Here is a 22498-nt window from a genome sequence, read left to right on the forward strand (position 1 = left end):
TTTGACCCCTCTGACTTTGTACCCTTGATTACAGATTAAACATCCATAAGTGTACAAATGTGTTGTTATTGATGTGTTCCCATTTGAATATTGTTCACAATAAGAAGCAAAATAGATAAGATATGTTTACAGGATTATTTTGTTATACGAAAAACTAAGTGATGCGTTTTCCATGGCGCTCAGTATATATAGCAAGACGAGAAACACAAATTTTACACCATTTCCCTTTAAATTTCTCAGATGTCATTTCTGTTATCCAACACATTTTTATTTGCCCAATCTCAAGGATCATTCTCACAAGACCATTATAGTGAGTTATTGCAACGGCAGAACATGGGGTAAATGTTCAGGTCGAGATCTTTGATCCCACTTATCTATGCATTAAATAGCTAATGGAAAACTGGACCATGACAAAATTACAATCCAAAACGTAGTTTTTGCTTGAATATAACTACCTGACATTTAAACATTAAAAAGAAAACTCCAGCTCCTGCAGTTATTTTATTCATTATCTAGTTTCAATCATTCAAGTTGTCTTGCATTAACTACCAAGACCGATTAGATATACAAATAACTATTCCCATGTCAAGTATAACCATCAATCTAATTTGGGCTGTCAATTCAGACAAATCTATGGCTATCCAATCAAATGTAAACCACTGCAATGGCTGAATTGATGAAAAATATAATGGACAAATAAATTATAGGATTTCTTTATTTTACAGTATTACTGATACATGTACATATAATAATTTTGTTATGAATGAAAAAAAAACTAACAAGTTTTTGTTCTATATACAAGTTCTTAAAACTTCCATCTTAATGTTAACAATTTCATTATATATATAGCTATATGAAGTTACTGCTTTACACTACATATTCTTGCTATTTATTAACAACTGTATGTTTTTGAAAGCAAAGAACGTATACATAAAATATAGAAACTCTCTAGGAAATTGTGTGTTGGGGTTTATCAAACATACCATAAGAATGTACATTATTTTCTCCTTTAACGTATTTCTAAAAAGCTGAATTAAACAAGGAACTATATCTTGAATGTAGATTGTATCTTTCTTCAAACACAACAGCCTCTCTAAATTTAGAGGATTTTTTTTTACCCCAGTCATTTGTTACTCTCTGGTTATAATTTTTTAAATAATATCCTTGGTACACTTTAGACTTAGGTTTCGCTGACAATGTTGCTTTTTACCAATTTATAGAAATGGTACATAGAACCTATTATACATTGCACTTAAAACTGTTCAACAAGAATAATTACACAGGAATGTCACAATAGCACTTTGTATAATTTGAATGGTTGCTAATAAACTAATAATTAAAACTAAAACTCTTTGATTGGGGCCAAAAATAAAATTGTCAATTTGATTTCGTTTGTGTTTGTTTTGTGAGATGAGATGAGCATCTGCCCTTGTCCAAAATTTTACACCTGTAAATAAAGCTTATGTTGAGATATAACTGACTGTTCAACAGTCAACAATAAAGCCAAAAATGAAACTAGATTTGGCAAACAAACCAACTTTTGCTCTATCTTTCGAAACAAATCACATAGAGATTGCTCCATTAATAAATAATATAACACAACAAATCAACCCAATTCAACACTTTACTTTGACCCAATTCAACAATGTTCAGCTCTTTGTCTATACTCTATTAATAAATTGATGTACCCTCAACAAAAACATGTACACACACATATTTCATTACATTCGTGTGTCAGTCCAAGAATAGAAATTTGGTTGATAGCTATTTAGCTTCTTGTGATTTCTACAAATTTAAAACTATCGTTGTTTTCTACTGTTGGGCATGAACAGAAATAATTCATCAACAAAATATTCAAATTATTACAACTTACAATAAAAAAATCCAAATATACACATCAACTACAAAAGTAACAATAACAAATAACATATTCCTATTACATATCAAGCTGGTTAAATATACTAAAGAAAAGAACAGTTGAAATAGAAATCCACTCTGCGAGCATATTAACTCTTAAACTATGGTCCATTTTAAAGAAAGGTGAAGAGGAGCGATAGATGTAATGTAACAGTGATGATTGAAATAAAAATCCTGCAGAATCTAATATTAAAAGTATTTTACAATATACAATAACAATGTACAGTCAAATTATTAATAATATTAAGGAAAGTTTCTATTTACAAAATATTTTATAGTATTTTTACTACACTATGTGTAGTAAATTAAAGATTTATTAAATAGATATTGACCATATTACTGAATACATTATACAGGATTGCTTATTTATATAATTTATGTACGACTTTCTATGTAACATAGTATGTGTTTTTTATCACCATAATATATACTCATTGTTTCTATTAATAATCTTTATTATTTAATCAATCTAACCATAACCCTTTCAGTCAGTACACCTATTATCATTCACACAAACAATGCTGAGCTAAATATCCTGCATACTCCAATGACTATTCTCCATTGTTTTATAGCCGAATTATAACACAAAGGCATGTTATAAAGCTAACAATAAAAAGGTTATCAATCAGTTGGGGCTTGTCACCAGCACTCAGGGGAAATCTCTCCAGCAGATTGTCTCTTACCTGTAGAGCATGAAGTTAGGAACAGCCTATTTGTTCAGTTGACTTTTTACATATGTGTTATAGTCTTGGGTTGTAGTTAAATCTTTAATTATTAGAAGATACAATGATGAAATGAGTAAAAAGTGATATTCATCAAAACTAAATTATTATCATATCAAATGACTTTCTTCTATTTTACACACTAAAACAACTATGAAATCATCAAATAATATAAGATTAGTTTATATGTGGCAGAAATACTATTGGGAGCCAAACAAATCCCGTAGCTGTATTTTACAGCAATGTGATAAAATAGTAGATAGCTATAGTATATGGAAACAAGTAGTTATGATCATATCACATGGGGTTCTCAGTGAACCTACATAAGACTAGCATTAACCTATTATACTTCCATCAGACTTCCATTCATACTGTGTCTCATATATGTATATAGAGTATAGCAAGTTGTATTCTATATTAACTATTTCCAGGAATTGTTTTATTTTATATTTTGGGAGAAATACATTTAAAATGAATTGGTTGTAGATACTGCTATTTTGATTACTCTACACCGGGGGGCGGAGGGGCATGATTCTGTTCTGTGTTTTTCTTCCTACTAACTAATGACAGGACCAAACATTTATCATCCAAACAAAAAGTAGTTTAAATCATTGATTATTCATCTGTGCTTAAACTTAATATTTCTTTCTTTTTATCTTCTTGCTTCATTAAACTGACATATCACATGATGAGCCCAGACAAACAATCGAGTAATATATCATTAATATTTCACAACAAGTCTGGAAGTCTTTAAATGTCTAAAATATTTCTTAAATTTCACTTTTCTGTGTCAACAGAATTTTCTTCGGGTTCTGGTTCGGGGTCAGGTTTTCTTTCCCTTGTTGGATGATGAGCAGTTGCTTGGTAGGTTTTCCTATTTTTGTCTGATCGTCTAAAAATGGTGATTTCCTGAAAAAGATGATTATAATGTATTACTGACATTACATTATTTAAAAGAGGGGTGTAAATGATCTATAACAGTCAATCTGACTTCAGGAATGCCCAAAACATTTGGTTACATTTTTGAAAAAAAAATACAACAAAAAATTTTCATCAAGGATCTTGCATTATTTTAAATGATAGTTGAATTATAAATGCAGTTCTTTGTACCAGACTGCGTTTATTTCCAAAAATGCAATTAATATCTTTTACACCGTGTGTGACCGTAATACATGTACAGTTGTAGCAGCTTTGAGTAGAAAATTCTTTAGACATATGTACTCATTTGATAAGATATTCACATAACAATTTTTATCTTTCCTTCATTAATTATCAACAAAATAACTATGATGTATACTATTCTATAACACTCATCATGAATTGACACAAAGCAATAGATTGTAGTCATGATAGAAAATGTTTTTTTTTAAAGAATATACTAGGTTTCAAGCAATTTCAGTCAATTTTTTAAGACAAGCCTTTTTCAAGTGGGGTCACTAACATTCCCATGTTACTTCTTAGGGAAATAGTCATATTATAGTTTATTACCTGTTGTTTAAAATACCGCCTCTCTTCTTCATCTACTAGCACCAAATTAAGATAATATCGTACTGAAAACTTCTTATTAATATCTCTCATTGTAGGAGTCAATTCATAACCACTTAAAAACAAACGAATAGGTATTGATTCACCTGAAAAATATAATAGATAATTTATAAGTGTTACAGAAATGTCAAATAGAAAATTTGTATTATCTGTCCATTCCTTTTTTTTTTTTTTTGACTTTTCTATCAGGGCATATTTTTTTTACATATTGACAGGTGGGCCAAGTGGCCATCAGTTTACCAATTTGACCGATCAGTCCACCAGTTTATCCCACAAATCCAACCAAATCAACATCAACTGGCGGGCATAAATTTTCTGGACTATCATGCCCTAGAACATCAATAGTTACCTATGGTCTTAATTCTACATCATAACCACCTCAAAAGCTTGTGACTTCAGTACAATTATGAATAAAATTCTCAGAAACAGTATTTTTAAGTGTTTTTTGATCCGGGAGATATGCCAGGATGCACCACATCACCACAGAGACACCTTCCCCCCCCCCCCCCCCGACATCTCCAACATGTCCACTATTGGTTCGGGGATAACAACTCTAAGCATGTTAAAAAATGGACTGCTTTCTAGGAATGAAAATTTCATATTCAAGACAATCTGATTTGTTATCGTTATCTAGAATATGATGAATAAATTTCATTGGTTGATTTGTATTAAATTAATAATTCAGTAGAAGAGTGTCTGAACCTCTAAAAACAATGAGCTTCTCAAATTTTGTACAACACATAAATCATACATCAGCAAAGAACAACACACACTACGAATGTCAAAATTCGACAACTTTACTTTTCTTAAAGACGTAACATTTCAGACTAGAAGGCAAATACAAATTTTTAGTCCATACACATTAAAAAGTAGTTTTAAAGTAGCTAAGTCTCTAACTCAATATCATCCAAAACCTTCGACAATGAAAACACAAATTATTTGTCAATTTTATTCAACATTGGTGTTGTGATCTTACCGGGAAAAGATGGGCTTCTGATATCCAATATTTAAGACAAAATAAACATTTTACGATTGGTACACGAATCGTGTACCATAATGCGTTTCAGCGCAATTTGTAACAAGCGACTCGAAGAACGAGGTTAGACATATTCCACAAGTCATGTCAAACGGTGACCCCATATTCTTATCTGGAGAGCATGGCGCAATAAATACTATCGGTGTAGACTGGAATAACCAGACGCTAGAGATTGCCATTGGATTAAGACTTCTGGCGTATTTCGCCGAACATAACTGCTTTGAAATTAGAGTAAAAACGGAAACGATTGAATGTAAATCAGTTTATTTACATTCCTATTATGTTATTATATGCGTTGCGACCCATTTGTGTCAATTTTTAGGTCCCAAATATTAGCGATTTAGCTCCTTTAATATTGGTTAAACAAGAGCATCACTGATGTTGCAATATATGTCACATTCCTGTTTTGATTGATATGGTACTTTTTAAAATGAAGAGAATGAAATGGCTGTAATATGACAAGAGGCAAAGAAGGCTAGGCGTTGGGTTTGTTTTGCCAAATTTACAGACAAAATATTTGGGGCATGCACCAAAATCAATAGTTGCCGTCCTTGGGCTATAAGGAATACATATGCCAAGTACCACACTGATCCATTCAGAATTGTGGCCTGTAGGCAACACACAGAGACTAGATGACTAACAAATAAAAGAAATGGGCGTGGCTCTGCCACTGGGAGTCGATTTTTCAAGAAGATCGATTAAGAATTGTGCCCTGTAGACGTCAGACAAAAAGAAAATGGGCGAGGCTCTGACCCTGGGGATTGAGCATATACTACGAACAATAGGGATGTTCCTTCAGATATAAAGAATAAGTATGCAAAGTTTCAAGATGATACGTTAAGAAATGCGACCCGTAAACGACAAACAAATAAATACAAGAAATGGGCGTGGCTCTGCCCCTGAGGTTTGGGCATACACCAAAAAACAATAGGAATCATCCTTAGGGTATAAGGTATAAGTATGTAAAGTTTCAAGACAATCACTGAAGAACTGCGGCCTGTAGTTGACACATACATACACACAGACAGGGACGACAGCAATATACGTCCACATTTATAAAGATAGGTTGCCAGGCAACAAAACATACGCCCACAGCTGCTAAATCGTCCGAGCGGTCAACAAGGGTTGTCGCATATTTATTCCTTTGTAGGTAATCGGGGACCTTTACAAGACAGATCAGATTATAATTTTTGTCGTTTGAGGGTTCACAAGGTTCTACAAATTGATACAAGGGTCTCAACTCTAGAAGTAATCTACAGAAATTGTTGAAATTTGACAGGCTTTTTCGTTTCATTAATTTAAATAATGCATATAAATTTCAGAAAGATAGAATGATAACTTTTGGGGTTAGAGCGTTCACAAGGTTAAACAATGTGAAACAAGGGCCATAAGTCTAGAATAAACGAAAATTGATGAAATTCAATAGGCTTCTTCGTTTCGCTAATTTAAATATTGCATATAAATGTCACAAAGATTGGATGTTAACTTTTGGCATTAGAGCGTTCACAAGGTTCAATAAAGTGAAACAAGGGCCATAACTCTAGATGTAATACACAGAAATTGCTGAAATTCAATAGGATTCTTCGTTTCACTAATTTAAATAATGCATATAAATTTTAGAAAGATAGGATGATAACTTTTTCTTTTGTCGTAATGAAACATTTATAATACACTAAAATCTGTTTAAGAGTAACAACTCATTAATAGTAAGTGCAGGAGGACCGCACTAGACGTAAAACAAAAATCTATAAGATAAACCTGCGGACAAGACAGAAAATAGACATTGCACCAAATAAACAAATATCAAATCAAGTGAATGGATCCTGGGGCGAGCCGTAAGCGCCCACTGCGCTTTACAGTCCCAGGCCTGTAGTGACACAGACTTCACTCAAATTTGAAAACAATCAGGAATACGACAGTGGTCTTAATTATCAGAAAATCATTAGAATTTGTTTGGCTTCTTGTTCTGCCCCATGTTAATGTTTAGTAGGCCTATACAATAATTACTTCATGGGTTATTACTCGTAATCAGATTTTCATGTGTTGCAAATGTTCCCATCACTGACAAAAGAAAATATGTCGAATGCCCGAACGACTCTGCTGCTGTGGGTGTGTTCCGTTGCCTGGCAACCTATCTTTTTATACTTTTGATGGCCTCTACTACATGAAGATCTGACCGGTTTTAGAGGAAGGTCGCGTCAGGAGTCATACAAGCGGCTTTTGACCTTATGATGTCAGACACTTGATTAACCAGAGTTGATGTTTCGTCCACCTCACGCCGTAATAGACCGTTTCACTGGCTAAGCCCTCACATCATCCAGATCCTAGTGTAGTGTAGTAAAGAAAAGTAAAACGAAATTTGGAACTATAAAAAATGAAACGAAATAGGATATGTGTTTTAATCAGATAGGGAATGTCTACACAAATGATTCAGGTTTTAAGTAGGTTCACTATTTTGTTTTTTTTTTAATATTTGCCATTTTAATTAAGATAGAACTTTGGCTTACACAAGAGATTAAACTACTTACCTCTTACTGGTGCACCGTCCATTATTTCATATTTAGCGATAGTTTCGTTTTCATTAAATGTATTTGGACCTAGAAAAATATAAAACATGTATGTACAACAAAGATATACATAATCCTGTATACATGTATATATATGAAAGTTTATATATTGATTTTAGTATAGAACTGTATTATTAACATAATGGATTAAATATATTATGCTTTACAATTATACAGGTCTCTAATCTACTGGTATAAAACTAAACTAATTGTATTTTGATTTTGAAACAAAACCAGCAAGCAATATCAGAGGACCAAATTGAGAAGGTTTAAAGGGGAATAGCAAAAGAAATAAAAGTTTTCTTTACATTAAATAGTCATGCTCAAAAAAACAGATTGATACAAACAACAGATTATATATTTTATAATGCTCTACAAATAAACTAACTAAATGATAATTGTACGGATAGTAAACCAAGTATTACTTTAACAATTTTTAATTTCTCATTTTTAACACATTATTCTAAAATTAAATATTTGACATTCAGTTCTTATTTATAAGGTATTTTTTCAATCTTTTAGGAAGCTTGACATTAAAATAAAGTATGGCTTCAGCTCAAGTTATTATCAACTTTGCACACAAATAAATGATAGTTCATCTAAATAATTCAGCATAAAATCAATTCATCAATTACAGCCTCAATCGATTTAGCCAACATGGTCTCTGTTTTGACTACCATGAATATAGGAATGGAAAAAAGAATGTGTTTTTAAAAAAAAATACATTGCAAATTGGTGGAATGAGACAATAATTACTTTTAAGTCATTGTTTGAATGGTATATTTATGTGAAGAGTCAAATACCACACACACGCACATTTTAAGACATTTGACCTTAACAATGTTTACTGTAGTTGAAGTGGAGAAAATTTATTCTGGTGTGACTAGAATAAATAAAGACGAATAAGAATGTTAGTTAACAGTTTATTAAGAGATATTTTCTTAAGTACAGTAGAATCTGCATTAAGCAGCCACCCAAGGGAATTTTCACAACTGACCGCTTAATGGGAGTGGTCTCTTAATTAAATCTCGGTGCTTTTTGTGCTGACATAAATTAAATATTACGCTTGGATGCATTGGAAGCGGTAAATTTGACCGTCGCTGAATCTTGCGCCAAACGAAAATTCTTTACTTAAATCTCATACATAACTTAACGAGAGTGGCCTCTTAATAAAATCTTGGTGCTTTTTGTGCTGACGTAAATTAAATATTACGCTTGAATGCATTGGAAGCGGTAAATTTGACTGTTGCTGAATCTTGCGCTAAACGAAAATTCTTTACTCAAATCTCGAACACAACTTCTGTAAACTTTTCATTTTTTACCAACCTTCGATACTACTGTCTACCATTGTGATAAATTCGATAATATTTATCTATTTTTGTGAAGAAAATCGATGAATTAAATTTTATTTTATCAAAAAAGCACATACACAAAAAAACATCGCTGATTTTATCACCTATTTACAAGGATGTAACTCTGTATGTAATATTATAGGAGGCGCTAAAACGTCTGTTTAACAATAAAGTGGCAATGGAAAAGAGATACTAGATGATCATGACAAAATTCAGTATTTTTATTTTATTCAATCAGTATCAAATAATGTGTCGTTACGCGTGAAAACAATGATCAGGTTAGTCGTTTAATAAAACAAAAGATTAATTAACAGATAATTGATTGTTATTTTTACATTTCTTTTTACCTGATCAGTGGGGGTCCAGTTAATTAATGGGATTAACTCACGGAATTAGCGGGGGTGTTACAGAGAGAAATGGGGTTTAACGTCCACTCGACACAAACTAGGTCATTTCGAGACTAACATATGTTTTTTTTAAATTTCAGTAATTCGTTTGTGTGTAGGGGTCTTTAGCAGTGGGAGGAAGCAGGAGGACCTGGAGAAAACCAATGAGGTTGGACAGGCGACCCTACTCCTTGTCACGTACAACCGGCGATTCGAAACCACGCCAGTTGACTCAATGACTGGCCGTATGATACAGCGCGCGTGTGCTAACCATTCGGCCATCCAACCCCCCTGGGGGTGTTACAAAGAACGACAAGATGGTATCATTCAACAATGGCGGTTGAATGGGCGATGTTTTGTTGAATTTATAAGTAAAATAGTGGCAGCTGGCCGCGTTAGAGGAGTGACCGTTGAATAAAGAGATGAAACAACAGAATTTTTACGGGGGGGGGGGGGGGATTTATCTTGACCGCTTACAAGGAGATATCGCTGAATAGGAGTGGCTGCTCATACAGATTCTACTGTAGTATTTTTAAAACACTTATCAGAAATAGTTTGAAATCAATTATCACCACTTGTTATCAAATTGAAGTACTATGCATGGCAGAAGGGATATTCAATAAGGTGGGTAAAATTAGAATTATCCCACTACCTGTTCCTGTTGTCTCTCGTTTAATTATTTGAATCTCCATGTGCTTGATTTTTATTCGAACTAGTAGAAAATAAATCTTCCCAACTATAACATCTTTTAAATGATACCTGAATTCAAAAAGAAGTAAAAGAAAAAAAAAAGAAGAAAACTAAAGGTACAAAAAGTCTATATAAATAGGTGAAGCAGGCAACAGATCTGTACATCTGAAAATAAATATTTCAAACAGTTTTTTGCTGGGTCTTTTTTTTTCAAAACAAATGTAAAGGAATTCTAATCTCATCTAAGAGACATGTTAATTTGAAGGTGCAGAAATAAATTTCATTTCATCAACTCCATAAAACCATTTTCATGCAGTTAAAGAGGCATTATGTTATGAACTAGATAAAAAGCTGGCCATTCTTCCTATAATAGTTAAAAAAACAGGTCATGAAAAAAAAAAAAAAAATGAATTTTAGTCAAATTACGTTATTATGAGCAAAGTAATGTTTAAGTTTTTTTTAACAAGAAACCTGTTTAATTGTGTCTGCCGACCGCTGATTCACATTTTTAATTACCACAATAATAAACAAAGTCTCATGTTATTGTTTAATGTAGATATGGTGGACACTGTCTAATCCACTCAATATCTAATCCATCTAATGTTCTGGAGAGTTAAATATGGGCTTGTCATATGAATAAAAAGGTCTAAATAATAACATTTAAAGCCAGACAAAAAGACCTGCAATAGACAGATTAAACTCCTACACAATGCCTCTTTAAAGAACATTTAAGAAATACTACAAAAAAACATAAAATATATAAACAAGGTAATAAATTACGAGTGAAAAAATAGGACATAAATATCATATAGCTGCAACTGAGGGTTACACCATGTCTAACCTGCTCCAGTTATTTCTCGTCTTACAATAGCTAGTTCCATATAGCGTATCTTTATTCTTACTAGTAAAAAGTAGATTTTACCAACAATAACATCCTTTAGGTGGTACCTCAAAAGTAGGAGAAATTAAAACTAATTTCAAAATAGAACTTCATAATAAAACAAAATTTGGGACCATTTATATTAAATCTTAATACAAACTTAACAAATGTGTATTTCTATTGGCAAAGGACATTGTTCTTAGTTATTTCTATCAAATTAACCTGTACCTTGTAAAGAACACAATTATTGGTTATTAAACAGTTGCTATTAATTTGATGTGATTTGCTAAAATCTGTTTGAATTAGAATGTATGCAAAATTTGATACTGATCTTCTTTGTAGTAGTTTTAACTGTAAAATAACTGTAAAAGAAGATAAAATTAAAATATATGCTTACTTTGACTTGTTATATTCAAATTCTATATGCAAACAATCTTCTATACCAACTTCCATTTTAATACTATTGTTCATTTCTGGGTAATGTGATAATGTATGTACAATTATATCTTGCTCTTTTACCACATCACTGAGACGTTTAACTATTGTTACTCTTAAAAAATAGCTGAAAAAAACCCCAAAACTATATAAACATATTTTTAAATTAAAAACTATATTAACATATTTGTTAACATTTATTGAATGATACAAAGTCACTAAAGGAAAGTTATACAAGGTCAAGAGTTACTTCAAATAACAGCTATTACCTATTGTCTATTACAATTACTATCTTATTTTAAAAACTGTGTATGACTTTGAGTCTGGAATTCAACCAATGTAGACACAATTTATCAAAAGACCGAAAAGTATTTTCCTGATTTAAATTTAACAAAACTAAGAGATCAAAGGTATTCAAAGACCCCTGAACTAATACTTTTAATGATAAAACCAAAACACGAGGTCTCAAAAATCTTGGGCAGAAATGAATTACATGTATTGTTAAGACATCAACAGATGATCACCAGAATTTAAAGATGACAATGTGAAATCAAAGTGAAAGTAATATGAATATTTAGGTTTCATTCTGTTTAATTGATTGTGCATGATTTGGAAAGACTTTATCAGCCTTTTATTCTTGACAAGTTGTACAAACAAGCCTAAAATTATTAATTTAAACAATACACAAGGAGGTATTTTTCCAAGGCAAAATAATTATTTTGTTGATGAATTCCAAAGATCACATGAAACATTCTAGACATGGATAGGATTACACTCACCGTAATCTAACATTAGCTCCTGTGTAAGACTCATATGGTTTCTCCACTTGCTGGAATTCAAAATTATAATTTGTGTTTTGTACAAGCTCTCCAGGTCTGGCCAGCTCTTTAACAAGTGATGTGAACTCATGATGATTACCTCTATCATAATATAATTCTGTTAAATAAAAAATAGATATATACAGGTACAGTGACCAAAGAATCTGGATTAGCACATGGTAATGACACTAATTTTATGGCCATCATTTAAATCTATGTTTTAGTTACATATTTCATTTTCTGTATTCAGAGAATTCAGAGTACTGAGTTCGCAACTTGTTAAAAAAAAAGACTAAAAAAAAAAGTTGTGATTAAAATTTACCTATTTGACCAATAAATTCTATTTTAATTCCCTGATGTTCTAGTTTACTTCCTGGTTTCTTTAAGGTAACATTCACCTTAAAAATAAAATAACCACTGTATATGGATTAATTGATTTAAAATGAAAATCAGTGTTTGACAAATATTAACTTGAACACCTAATTTCTGGCCCTTCTTCACTAACTTTTGTAGACCAAATGCCTTAACCATAAAACTGGTTGATAGAAAAATCAATAAAGCCTATTGAAAACCTGAAATGAAATGGGGTTCAACGCCTTACTTGCCCCCATCCCCCACCCCACCGGATGCCCTACACCCACTCCAATTGAAAATTCATCAACAAACATGTTAATTGTGAGTTCATTACAGACATAGATGTAACCTCTTCATACTATTGAGTATACACGTGCAAATGGAATATTTGAACAAAAATTAATTATACAATGTATAAAACACTAGTGATGGTCCAATATGGCTACTACTACTATGGGTTTTACCGATATCAGATATTGACAGCCAACTATTTCAGCCGAATTACCGATAGTGGGGTCGTGGTGGATATAAAACTACTACACATTAACATGCCCCGAATGTCATGATAATCGATTTAGATACATGTCATTGTTAGTCAGGAAATGCCTAATGTTCTTTGAAGGAATAATTGGATCACACTTCCTACGCAGTTAAAAATACATACATGTATGCTATATGATTAATAAAGTCGAGATTATCAGTCATTAAATGTTGATTACGAAATAGTTCCCTAAATTGACCGGCATCTATGATATCTATAAAAAAGTCTATTAGGAACTTAACTTATGTGTTTAAAATATTATGGATTAATAAAGTATGATCTATATTATGAGTTATCAAATTATGTCTACATTTTTAAAGTATGATCTATGTTAATAATTATGAGTCATTAAGAGTACATAACGATACAAATGATTAAATTATGTCTAAATTTTAATATCTAAATTTAATACTCTGATTTTGATTATCATGCAATCAATCTGATTAAAACACAGATCCTATTTCGTTTTGATTTTTATAGTTCAAAATTTGGTTTTACTTGTCTTTACTAGAGTTATATAACCCGTGTTCCTGTTGATGTAAGTGATAAGCCAATGAAATGGTCTGTTATGATGAATTTTTTGCGTGAGGTGCACAGAACTTCGGGTAAACCATTAGAAACATCAATGCTGATTGATTAATCAATGTCTGACATCATAAGGTCAAAAGTTGCCTGTGTAACACCGGACGCGACGTTTCACTACAACTGGTCAGATCTTCATGTAGTGTAGGCCATTGAAAGTATAAAAAAAATGAAACGATTTATAGATCTGTATTTTAATCAGATTGTCATTCAATGAGCTTATTCAATATTCCAGTCAGATGTTTTATCGGGTAGACTGTTGTATGTTAATGTCTGTTTGCAATTCAATCTGATTAAAACACAGATCCTATTTCGTTTCGTTTTTTATAGTTCAAAATTTCGTTTTACTTGTCTTCACGACACTAGGATCTGGAAGAGTTGTTATATACTCTTCAAAAAAAGTAGGGGATGTTGAAATGCAAATACCTATGCAGGTTGTGATATGATAAATAGTCATGGACACTCGACATGCTTTGAGAGTATGTGCACAGATGAAGAACTTATCGCCCCAACAGAACCACTGAGCTGCACATGTGACACGCAATAGTGCCATACAAGTGGGAGGGGTTCATTGTCAAATTTGACACTTCAAGGAAGGGTTGATGAAAACTGCCGCCTGCTGGTTTATCTATCTAGGTTTGCTTTCCTATCGGTTCTTGCATAAAATTTACTGTTTAGCGTATCTTTGCTTTAATGTGTTACGTTTAATTTGATCCGAAGCCCTACACTTTTTAATTCTTATGTCTTTGTTACGTAAGAAATCTTCGTTAGAAAACAATTTTGTCTGCTTTTTATCGTGTATTACTATTTTTGTTCAATCGGGCGCACCTTGATTAACTAGACACACGCGATATAAATAATGATATTTTACGGGAATTGTTACTTTGATTTATCATTTTACAATACGTTAACATGTATTTATTTTTTTATATTTTATTTAAAATATGTGGGGGATACACTGGATTTATTTCTTTCAAAATGAAAACTGATATAATTACTTGAAATTGACATGTTTCGGAACGCGAGTGGAACTACTTGATTCTCCATTTCCGGTTTAATAGTACCCGGTAACTATTCATAGAGTTATGTCCTTGTATTATATAGTAATGAATTGTGTCTGGGTAGTTTGAGAAGAAAATGTCACACGGAGAATTCAGTTTTGTTTACAAAATTTTATTTGACATTTTATACATGTTGGAATTGTTGAGAAAGCCTTCTAGTCTTCAAAATGTGGATTATTCTTGTGTCAATATCCAATATGACAGGCATATTAATGATTCGCAGTTACTGCGAATCAAAAACTTTAATTTTTGATTAGGAACGGACAAAATATATATCGCAAATTGCACTGCGATACTGGTTGTCGGCAGCCCTGATTATGTCTAAATAGCCACGGGCACAGCAACTAAAACAAAAGTACCGAGTGTCAAGGCTAAGCAAATAATGATTTGTTCACAACTCGAATGATATTTTAAGGTATTTACTGAGTCCTTTTGAACAGATATCGGTGACTCCAGTATCAGAAAAATGGCCCCCGAGTATCGGCCGGTACCGATAGGCTACTTATACTATAGGCCAATTAGTAGAATTACCGATGTTGTAACCGATTATTGGACCATCACTACAAAACACGAACCGTAATTGTTAAACTAAAGGTTTAGTAATAAATCTATACCTTTCCAGACACTGTTTCACCATCAAAATATAAATAATATCTTTCTTTTTTGCCATCTTCTGTTTTGATTTCTGCTGTTTTTCTAGAGTCTTGGCCATCTAAAATAATATCTACTTCCGCACTCTGACCAAAACCAAAGAAACTCTGCAAAAAACAATTATAATATAAAACAATTGGGGTGTATGGTACAAATGTACCAAGATTTTAACTTTTGAGGTTCAATGTAAGCTTATCTAATAGACCATTCTTTTTTTATTTCATCATTTTTGTCTGCATTATCTCAGTATTAATAAGTGTAGACCAATGACAAGCATCATCAAAATCATGTTAACAAACGACTGTAGGACAGGATTCAGAAAAAGACCATAACACTTAAAGGTTCCTTCCAACTTAATTTATGTCCCACAGCAATCTTATTAAAATACAGATCTATATTTCGTTTCATTTTTTTTTATACTTAGATGGCCTACACTACATAAAGATCTGACCACTTGTAGTGGGAGCTTTTGACCCTATTACGTCAGACATATGATTAACCAATTAGCATTGATGTTTCTAGTAGGATACCCACAGTTCTATGCATGGCACGTCAAGAACATGCCGTAACAGACTGTTTCATTGGCTAATCGAAATGAAATGGGGTTTAACGTCCTACTGTTCTGCTCCTATGCTGGGCTAATGAAGACGGGCATACGCCATACAGTGTACTATGACAAGGGGGAACCACGCCGGCATTGGCTAATCACTGCCATCAAGACATAAACGAGGAATTCAAGGTAAACTTGTTACACATCATGGTGTGTCTTTAAATACATGTACCAACTATAATATTGGATCTGAACTGAAACTGTACTACGCTTACAGTACATTTTCATAACAATTTCACAATTAAACACAAAATATTAACAGTTATTCAAATTTAGTAATTTTTTTATAGATTAAAATATCTAACTTGCTGATACAGTACATGTCTAAATCTTTAGTTTTATAACTATCAACCCTCAATGCAAATGTCCATTTATTCATCCTCAACACTTTGTTTTTGACTAGTCACATATCACTGATATCGGTAGTCAGAGTCTCGGTCCAGTCAGGTTGATTAAAAAAGTTAAGGTAATAACTTTAAAGACCAGCGGCTGCCAGGCAGGATACGCCCACATTTTGCAAGAGATGAATAGAGAACAAGCTAAAACAAAAAGTGATTTTTCGTGCAATTAAGGGCCATAATTCAGGAAGTTATGATCCGATATGCGCGAATATAGACAGGAACAAAGATCTTTGGGTTATAAAAATTGATTTCAAGTTTCATCAAAATCGGATAAAAATTGTGACTTCTACACGGTCCACAACCTTGATATACCATATATTTACACTATTTACGTACAAGCGGCAACCATTTTGTACGGCAGTTTTGGTCTGATTTTCACGAAATTCAAACTCAGCCGTCATTAGGGTGTAACGATAAAATATTCAAATGTTTTTTCAATTGGATAAAAATTGTGACCTCTAGAGGGACCACAAGCTAAAAATGCAATTTTTCGTACAATCAAGGGCCATAATTCAGGAAGTTACAATCTGATATGCACAAATATCAAAAGGAACCAAGACCTTTGGGGTATAAAGATTGATTTCAAGTTTCAAACGTTTTTTTTATTTGGATAAAAATTGGGACCTCAAGAGGAACCACAAGCTAAAAACCTGATTTTCCGTACAATCAAGGGCCATAATTCAGGAAGTTACACATGTATGATCCGATATGCACGAATATCGAAAGGAACCAAGACCTTTGGAATATAAATATGTACTTCAAGGTTCATCGAAATTGGATCCAAATTGTGGCCTCTAGAGGGTCCACAACCTTGATATACCACATATTTACACTATTTGCGTATGAGGGGCGACCATTTTATCTGGCAATTGTGGTCCGATTTTCACAAAATTCATTAGGGTGCAACGGTAATATTCAAACATTTTTTTTTTTTTAAATCGGATAAAAATAGTTACCTCTAGAGTGACCACAAGCTAAAAACATGATTTTTCGTACAATCAAGGGCCATAATTCAGGAAGTTATCTGATGCACGAATTATGAAAGAAACCCAGATCTTTTGGTTTAAACAAGTATTTCAAGTTTCATCAAAATCAGATCAAAATTAAGAACTCTAGAGGGTCCACAACCTTGATATACCATATTTTTACACTCTTTGTGTATGAGGGTTGGCCATTTTGTCCGGCAGTTTTGGTTCGATTTATACAAAGGTTATTATTTTAATTCGGATAATAATTGTGACCTATAGTGGGACCACAAGCTAAAAACACAATTTTTCGTACAATCATGGGCAATAATTCAGGAAGTTACGATCCGATATGTGCAAATATCAATAAGAACCAAGATCTTTGGGTCATAAACATGCATTTTAAGTTTCATCAAAATCAGATGAAAATTGTGACCCCTAAGAGTGTCCAAAAGCTAAAAACGTGATTTTTTGTACAATCAGGGGCCATAATCCAGGAAGTTCTGTTCCGATATATGCCAATATCAATAGGAACTGAGATCTTTAGGAGATAGACTTATATTTTAAGTTTCGTCAAAATCGAATAAAAATTGTGACCTGTAGAGTGTCCACAAACAAATTGTGGACGATGTCCGGACGGACAGACAGGGTCGACGACAATATATGTCTACATGAAAATGTGGGCGTATTAAAATGAACTGGGGATGACCAAGTTCAGATTTTGTCATTGATACTGTATGGTTGAAAGGTTTTTAATCTTATGATCCTGTGAAGTTCTATTAATTCGACTATTAGTGGTAGATTTGGGAAGGTCCAGGTTGGTACCCAATGGTTTAAAATATTTGATAGTCTGGATTTTGACTAGAGTGGCTCGGTAGGTGTATATTTTAATTTTAATAATCTGAATTTTGGCATACCCCATTCATTTTCTTTGTTTATAAACCTTTCCCCCTGGGTGATAAACCTTTCACACTGGGTGTTCCAACTTTGGATTTTTTTTTTTAGCTTTCCAACCCTCTCACAGGTGTTACACCAACACCCTTCTACTAATATACTATGTACATAGATCCATAGATGACACTCTGACATTACATCACAATCACACACTTGACGTCATAGGAACCATACAATTTCAAACCAAAATGGAAGCCTGTCAAGAATGTGGCAAAATTCTGTCAAAGCAGTGTCACTTACTCAGACACTTGGGAGAAAGACACAAACCCACCTTCACAGGATGCGGGGAATGTGCAAAACAGTTCCGCAGGAAGGAATATCTTAGAAAACACTGATGCAAGGGTGCTATACCTACTGAGGAACTGGACAAATCACCTATTATAACAGACACTCTTCAAACCATCATAGATAATACTACTGGGGATTTTGATCATTCCACCCCGATCACCACTTGCGCAGCTGTCACCATTCCAGCGACTCAGGCTTCACCTCAACAACGTATCTCACAAAATGAAGCCTCACCGAGCACTAGTCAGAGTCACACAACAGTCTTGGGCGCCCCATTACCATCGTTTCAGAACGGAGCTGAAACGTGGAAGATTTTACACTCCAGCAGAAGCAACATCTGGAGGGATCGAGATCCACATGTAGACCCTCTCTTTCGGGTCCCGATCCAGATTCAATTAGCAGATGCTATCCAGCAGGACCCACTACTTGAACCACAGCTTTCGGAAACAGATTTCTTCTATTCATCCATTATTTCTGGCCTAGTTTACAATAATAATTTCCATAATATTCTACCTTTTTTTCTTTTCTTTTCTCGTCAATCAGTCTTACACTTCTTTGACTAGGACTATTTATATTATCTACACTGTGTAAATATGCCCCCCTAATTAAGTTTTGGCAAAATGGGACACCTGGTCTTAATTCCCACCCAAGCTTTTACGGTTATACACAAACCCTGACAGATTCCAAACCCGTGTACAAGGCAAACTTGTGAACCCCGGTAATAACCACCCCGGGGTCCCAACACAGTATATATATCGAACCTCACAAAGTGAGATTAATCAGTCTGAAGAGTTCAATGTCAGTGGAACTAAGTGCTACACGTAAATAAGGATAACTGGTTTAATTGCCCATTTTATCTACTCTTAGACTTAAAAGCTTACATACATATGTACATTATAAGAATATTGCATACATGTGTATTTAAAAGCATACCTTTACATTTTTAAATACAAAATTAAATTGTTTAATATGTACATTTGTAAGTACCAGTAGTTCAAGTAAGGAATATCATTAATTTATATTAGTAAATTGGAATCTTTAAAAAATAATAGAATATTCAGTCATTTATTGCTTTGCTTCCTTTTACCAAGCTACTTCATTGGCAGGATGGGATGTACATGTATTTTTAACAGGGTGTTGTGAACTGTTGTGCCGCACATACTGACTGAGGTAAGCAAGGTCTTATTTTCTCACTAAAATGTTCCTTTACATTGTACTGCCGTTCACAGACACACAACTGTTTTGCAGTCAGAAGATATCCAGAAAAATGAATGGAGAGTCAAAAGGTTTCCACAAAGACCCAATAATTACATGTAGGCCAATGTAGAGGATAAGTGTGACAAGTCTTACATTTAGAGCTGAATACTGTGGTATTAGCGGCAATGCTGGGATACTATATATGTATAGTATGCAAAGTATGCATATATTGAATGCTAGCCTGTAGAAAACAGCAACAATCATGACTGCAATTCATTTTTAGTATTTACATGATGATAGGTAATTAGGTTTATGTTTTAATGAAGTCAGACTTTTCATTGTCCAACAATATGTTTAGAACATGAATTGAAATACATTTAATTTCTTGGTAAGAATACTTCTGCCTTTTCATATTTCATCAGACATGCATTACAACAATATTTTATTTCTGGTCTTTGATTGATCGTGAAAAGGGCCTAAATGAGAAGATGTCATGTGATGCAAACACCCACTTTCTGAATCTTGTCTGCCCTTTTTTCTAGCTGTCAAATGGGAACATATAAAACAATGCACTCAAAGTTACAATACGTCATGTATTCTCACTATTTTGAATTTATAATAAGTCTGCATGACAGAGTGTTTTAAGTGTATTGCCCGCTTAAAATTGATAATAAATAATACCATTTTTGTTGAGAGTGAGTTTCTGGTTAGTTCACGTCTAAATCCAATATGGCTTCCCCTTGACCTCACGTTGCAAACGAGATTTCGTATCTACAGCATTTCCTTTAGCAAAATAATTTTGGGAAAATAACACAACGAATTAAGTTTGCGCAAATACAACCAAGTAAGATAGAAAGTTTAATACATTCCTGTTCTAATATATTTCTTTCGCAATATTATTTAAGTCTCGATCGATTTGTCATAACTCTTACATTGGATTGGAGGATTCAATGTCAAGCACCTGCAGACGGTGTAAGCTGTTTCGTAACCTGGCTGTTTCGTACTTAGTTCATTCGTACCTCGCATGAGCCGTTTCGTACTAAACTTCGTACCTCAAATTGATTCGTACCTTTCCCGATGTTGTTGAAATCAGTTGAAAGAAATTTAATATGCCGAACCAAGATTAGAATTATACACGAGATTTGTACCTCAAATTGATTAGTTCCTTTTGCTAAATGTAGTTGAAAGAAATTGAAATAAAGGTGTAAAATAATTAAACGATTTGATCAAATCTAACGGCTGCGCTTAATTTATAGTAATGGCTACCGAACGGGGAGACACGGGCTTACATTTTACGCATATTAGGAATTCCGCGATGTGTGTTATAATTTCCCGCTTCTGCAGTATATTTTGGATTTCAGAAATAAAACATATACGCACATATGGCATGCAAATAATACAATTACTGTTTATTACTGAGCAACATTTCATCTAAGATTGTCGAGGACTGATTAGCCTAGGTCCCCTATAAATGACATCCCTCTCTCTCTTTCTCACAAGACTAAACTTTTAAGGCATTATGTAAAAGTAAGCGATAATAGCGATGCGTCCATTAAAAGCGTTATGGCTGACCAATAAGACCGTGTAGAATCTTGACTGGGTCGTATTTCAAGAAATTGAGTGTCTGGTTGAACAAGAGTGACAAAGGCGGCATCTACCTACCGGAAGCACATGTACTTGAGAAAAGTAAACGTCGAGTAAAGTAAAGCGTTATTTGGTCTAGAAGAGATTGTCTTTCTATTTGGTTGAATTGAATTTATTTGGTAAGAATGTATCCAGATGAATATATTTGAATAAGCAGGCCGTTTTTCGATTCTTGATATCTTCTCGTCCAAAACTGGCTCCGCTGTGTTAGTGTTAGCACTAGCAGTGCCAGTAGGCCAACTATAATAATTTTTAAACTGTAAGATAATAAGATAAGATTTTATTGTATCGAAACATCCATTGAGAACAGCATACAATATAAACATGTACATAAATTTATAACAATATGACAAATAATTTACAAACAAGACAAATGGTAATTTTAATCTAGGTTACACATTTACTAACCGGACATAATCATCTCCTCAGACATTTTACCTCAAACTGGTCTGATAATTACTACGAAAGCCCAGGGCCCTGTTTCTCGAAATCTTAACTAAAGATAAAATCCAAATTTTAGTAGATACTTCAATTTTGATTGGCTAAACACTAAAATCAATCTAATATTATCCAATCAAATTACTAAAATTTGAATTTTATCTTAGTTAAAATTTTGTGAAACAGGCCCCAGAACTGCAGAAGTGGCAGAAGGCTCATTTCAAATTCCAAATGCGAAATTCCAAATCTGATCTGAGGTTTGCTTCGGCAGATGTGAACAGTTTGGTGATCGGTTGCGTATCAGTAGTAGTACTTGATCACTTACTCGGTTCCTCCAGTGTAAAAGTTCCACGGATATTGAATGTAAAGGTCAAATAGGCAGACACTTATCTTCTTTGCAGCAGCCATGATGATTATAATGTTACATGATCATTTGGAAACTAGTAATTTGGAAAGTGTGTTTA

The 22498-nt window shown here is 33.3% G+C and overlaps 1 protein-coding gene across 1 annotated transcript; it reads right to left on the minus strand.

Moving 5' to 3' along the window:
- Positions 1-697: 697 nt before the first annotated feature.
- On the minus strand, positions 698-20780 carry LOC126823711 (vacuolar protein sorting-associated protein 26B-like). Its single transcript, XM_050552672.2, has 9 exons — positions 20634-20780; positions 15501-15644; positions 12671-12746; positions 12310-12466; positions 11493-11657; positions 10178-10284; positions 7749-7817; positions 4128-4270; positions 698-3548 (listed from the first exon to the last, which is right to left on the minus strand). The coding sequence occupies exons 1-9, from the start codon at positions 20634-20636 to the stop codon at positions 3417-3419; spliced, it is 996 nt and encodes a 331-aa protein (XP_050408629.1). The 5' UTR covers positions 20637-20780; the 3' UTR covers positions 698-3416.
- Positions 20781-22498: the final 1718 nt, after the last annotated feature.

The sequence above is a fragment of the Patella vulgata genome, chromosome 6, assembly GCF_932274485.2.
Source record: "Patella vulgata chromosome 6, xgPatVulg1.2, whole genome shotgun sequence".
Lineage (NCBI taxonomy): Eukaryota > Metazoa > Mollusca > Gastropoda > Patellidae > Patella > Patella vulgata.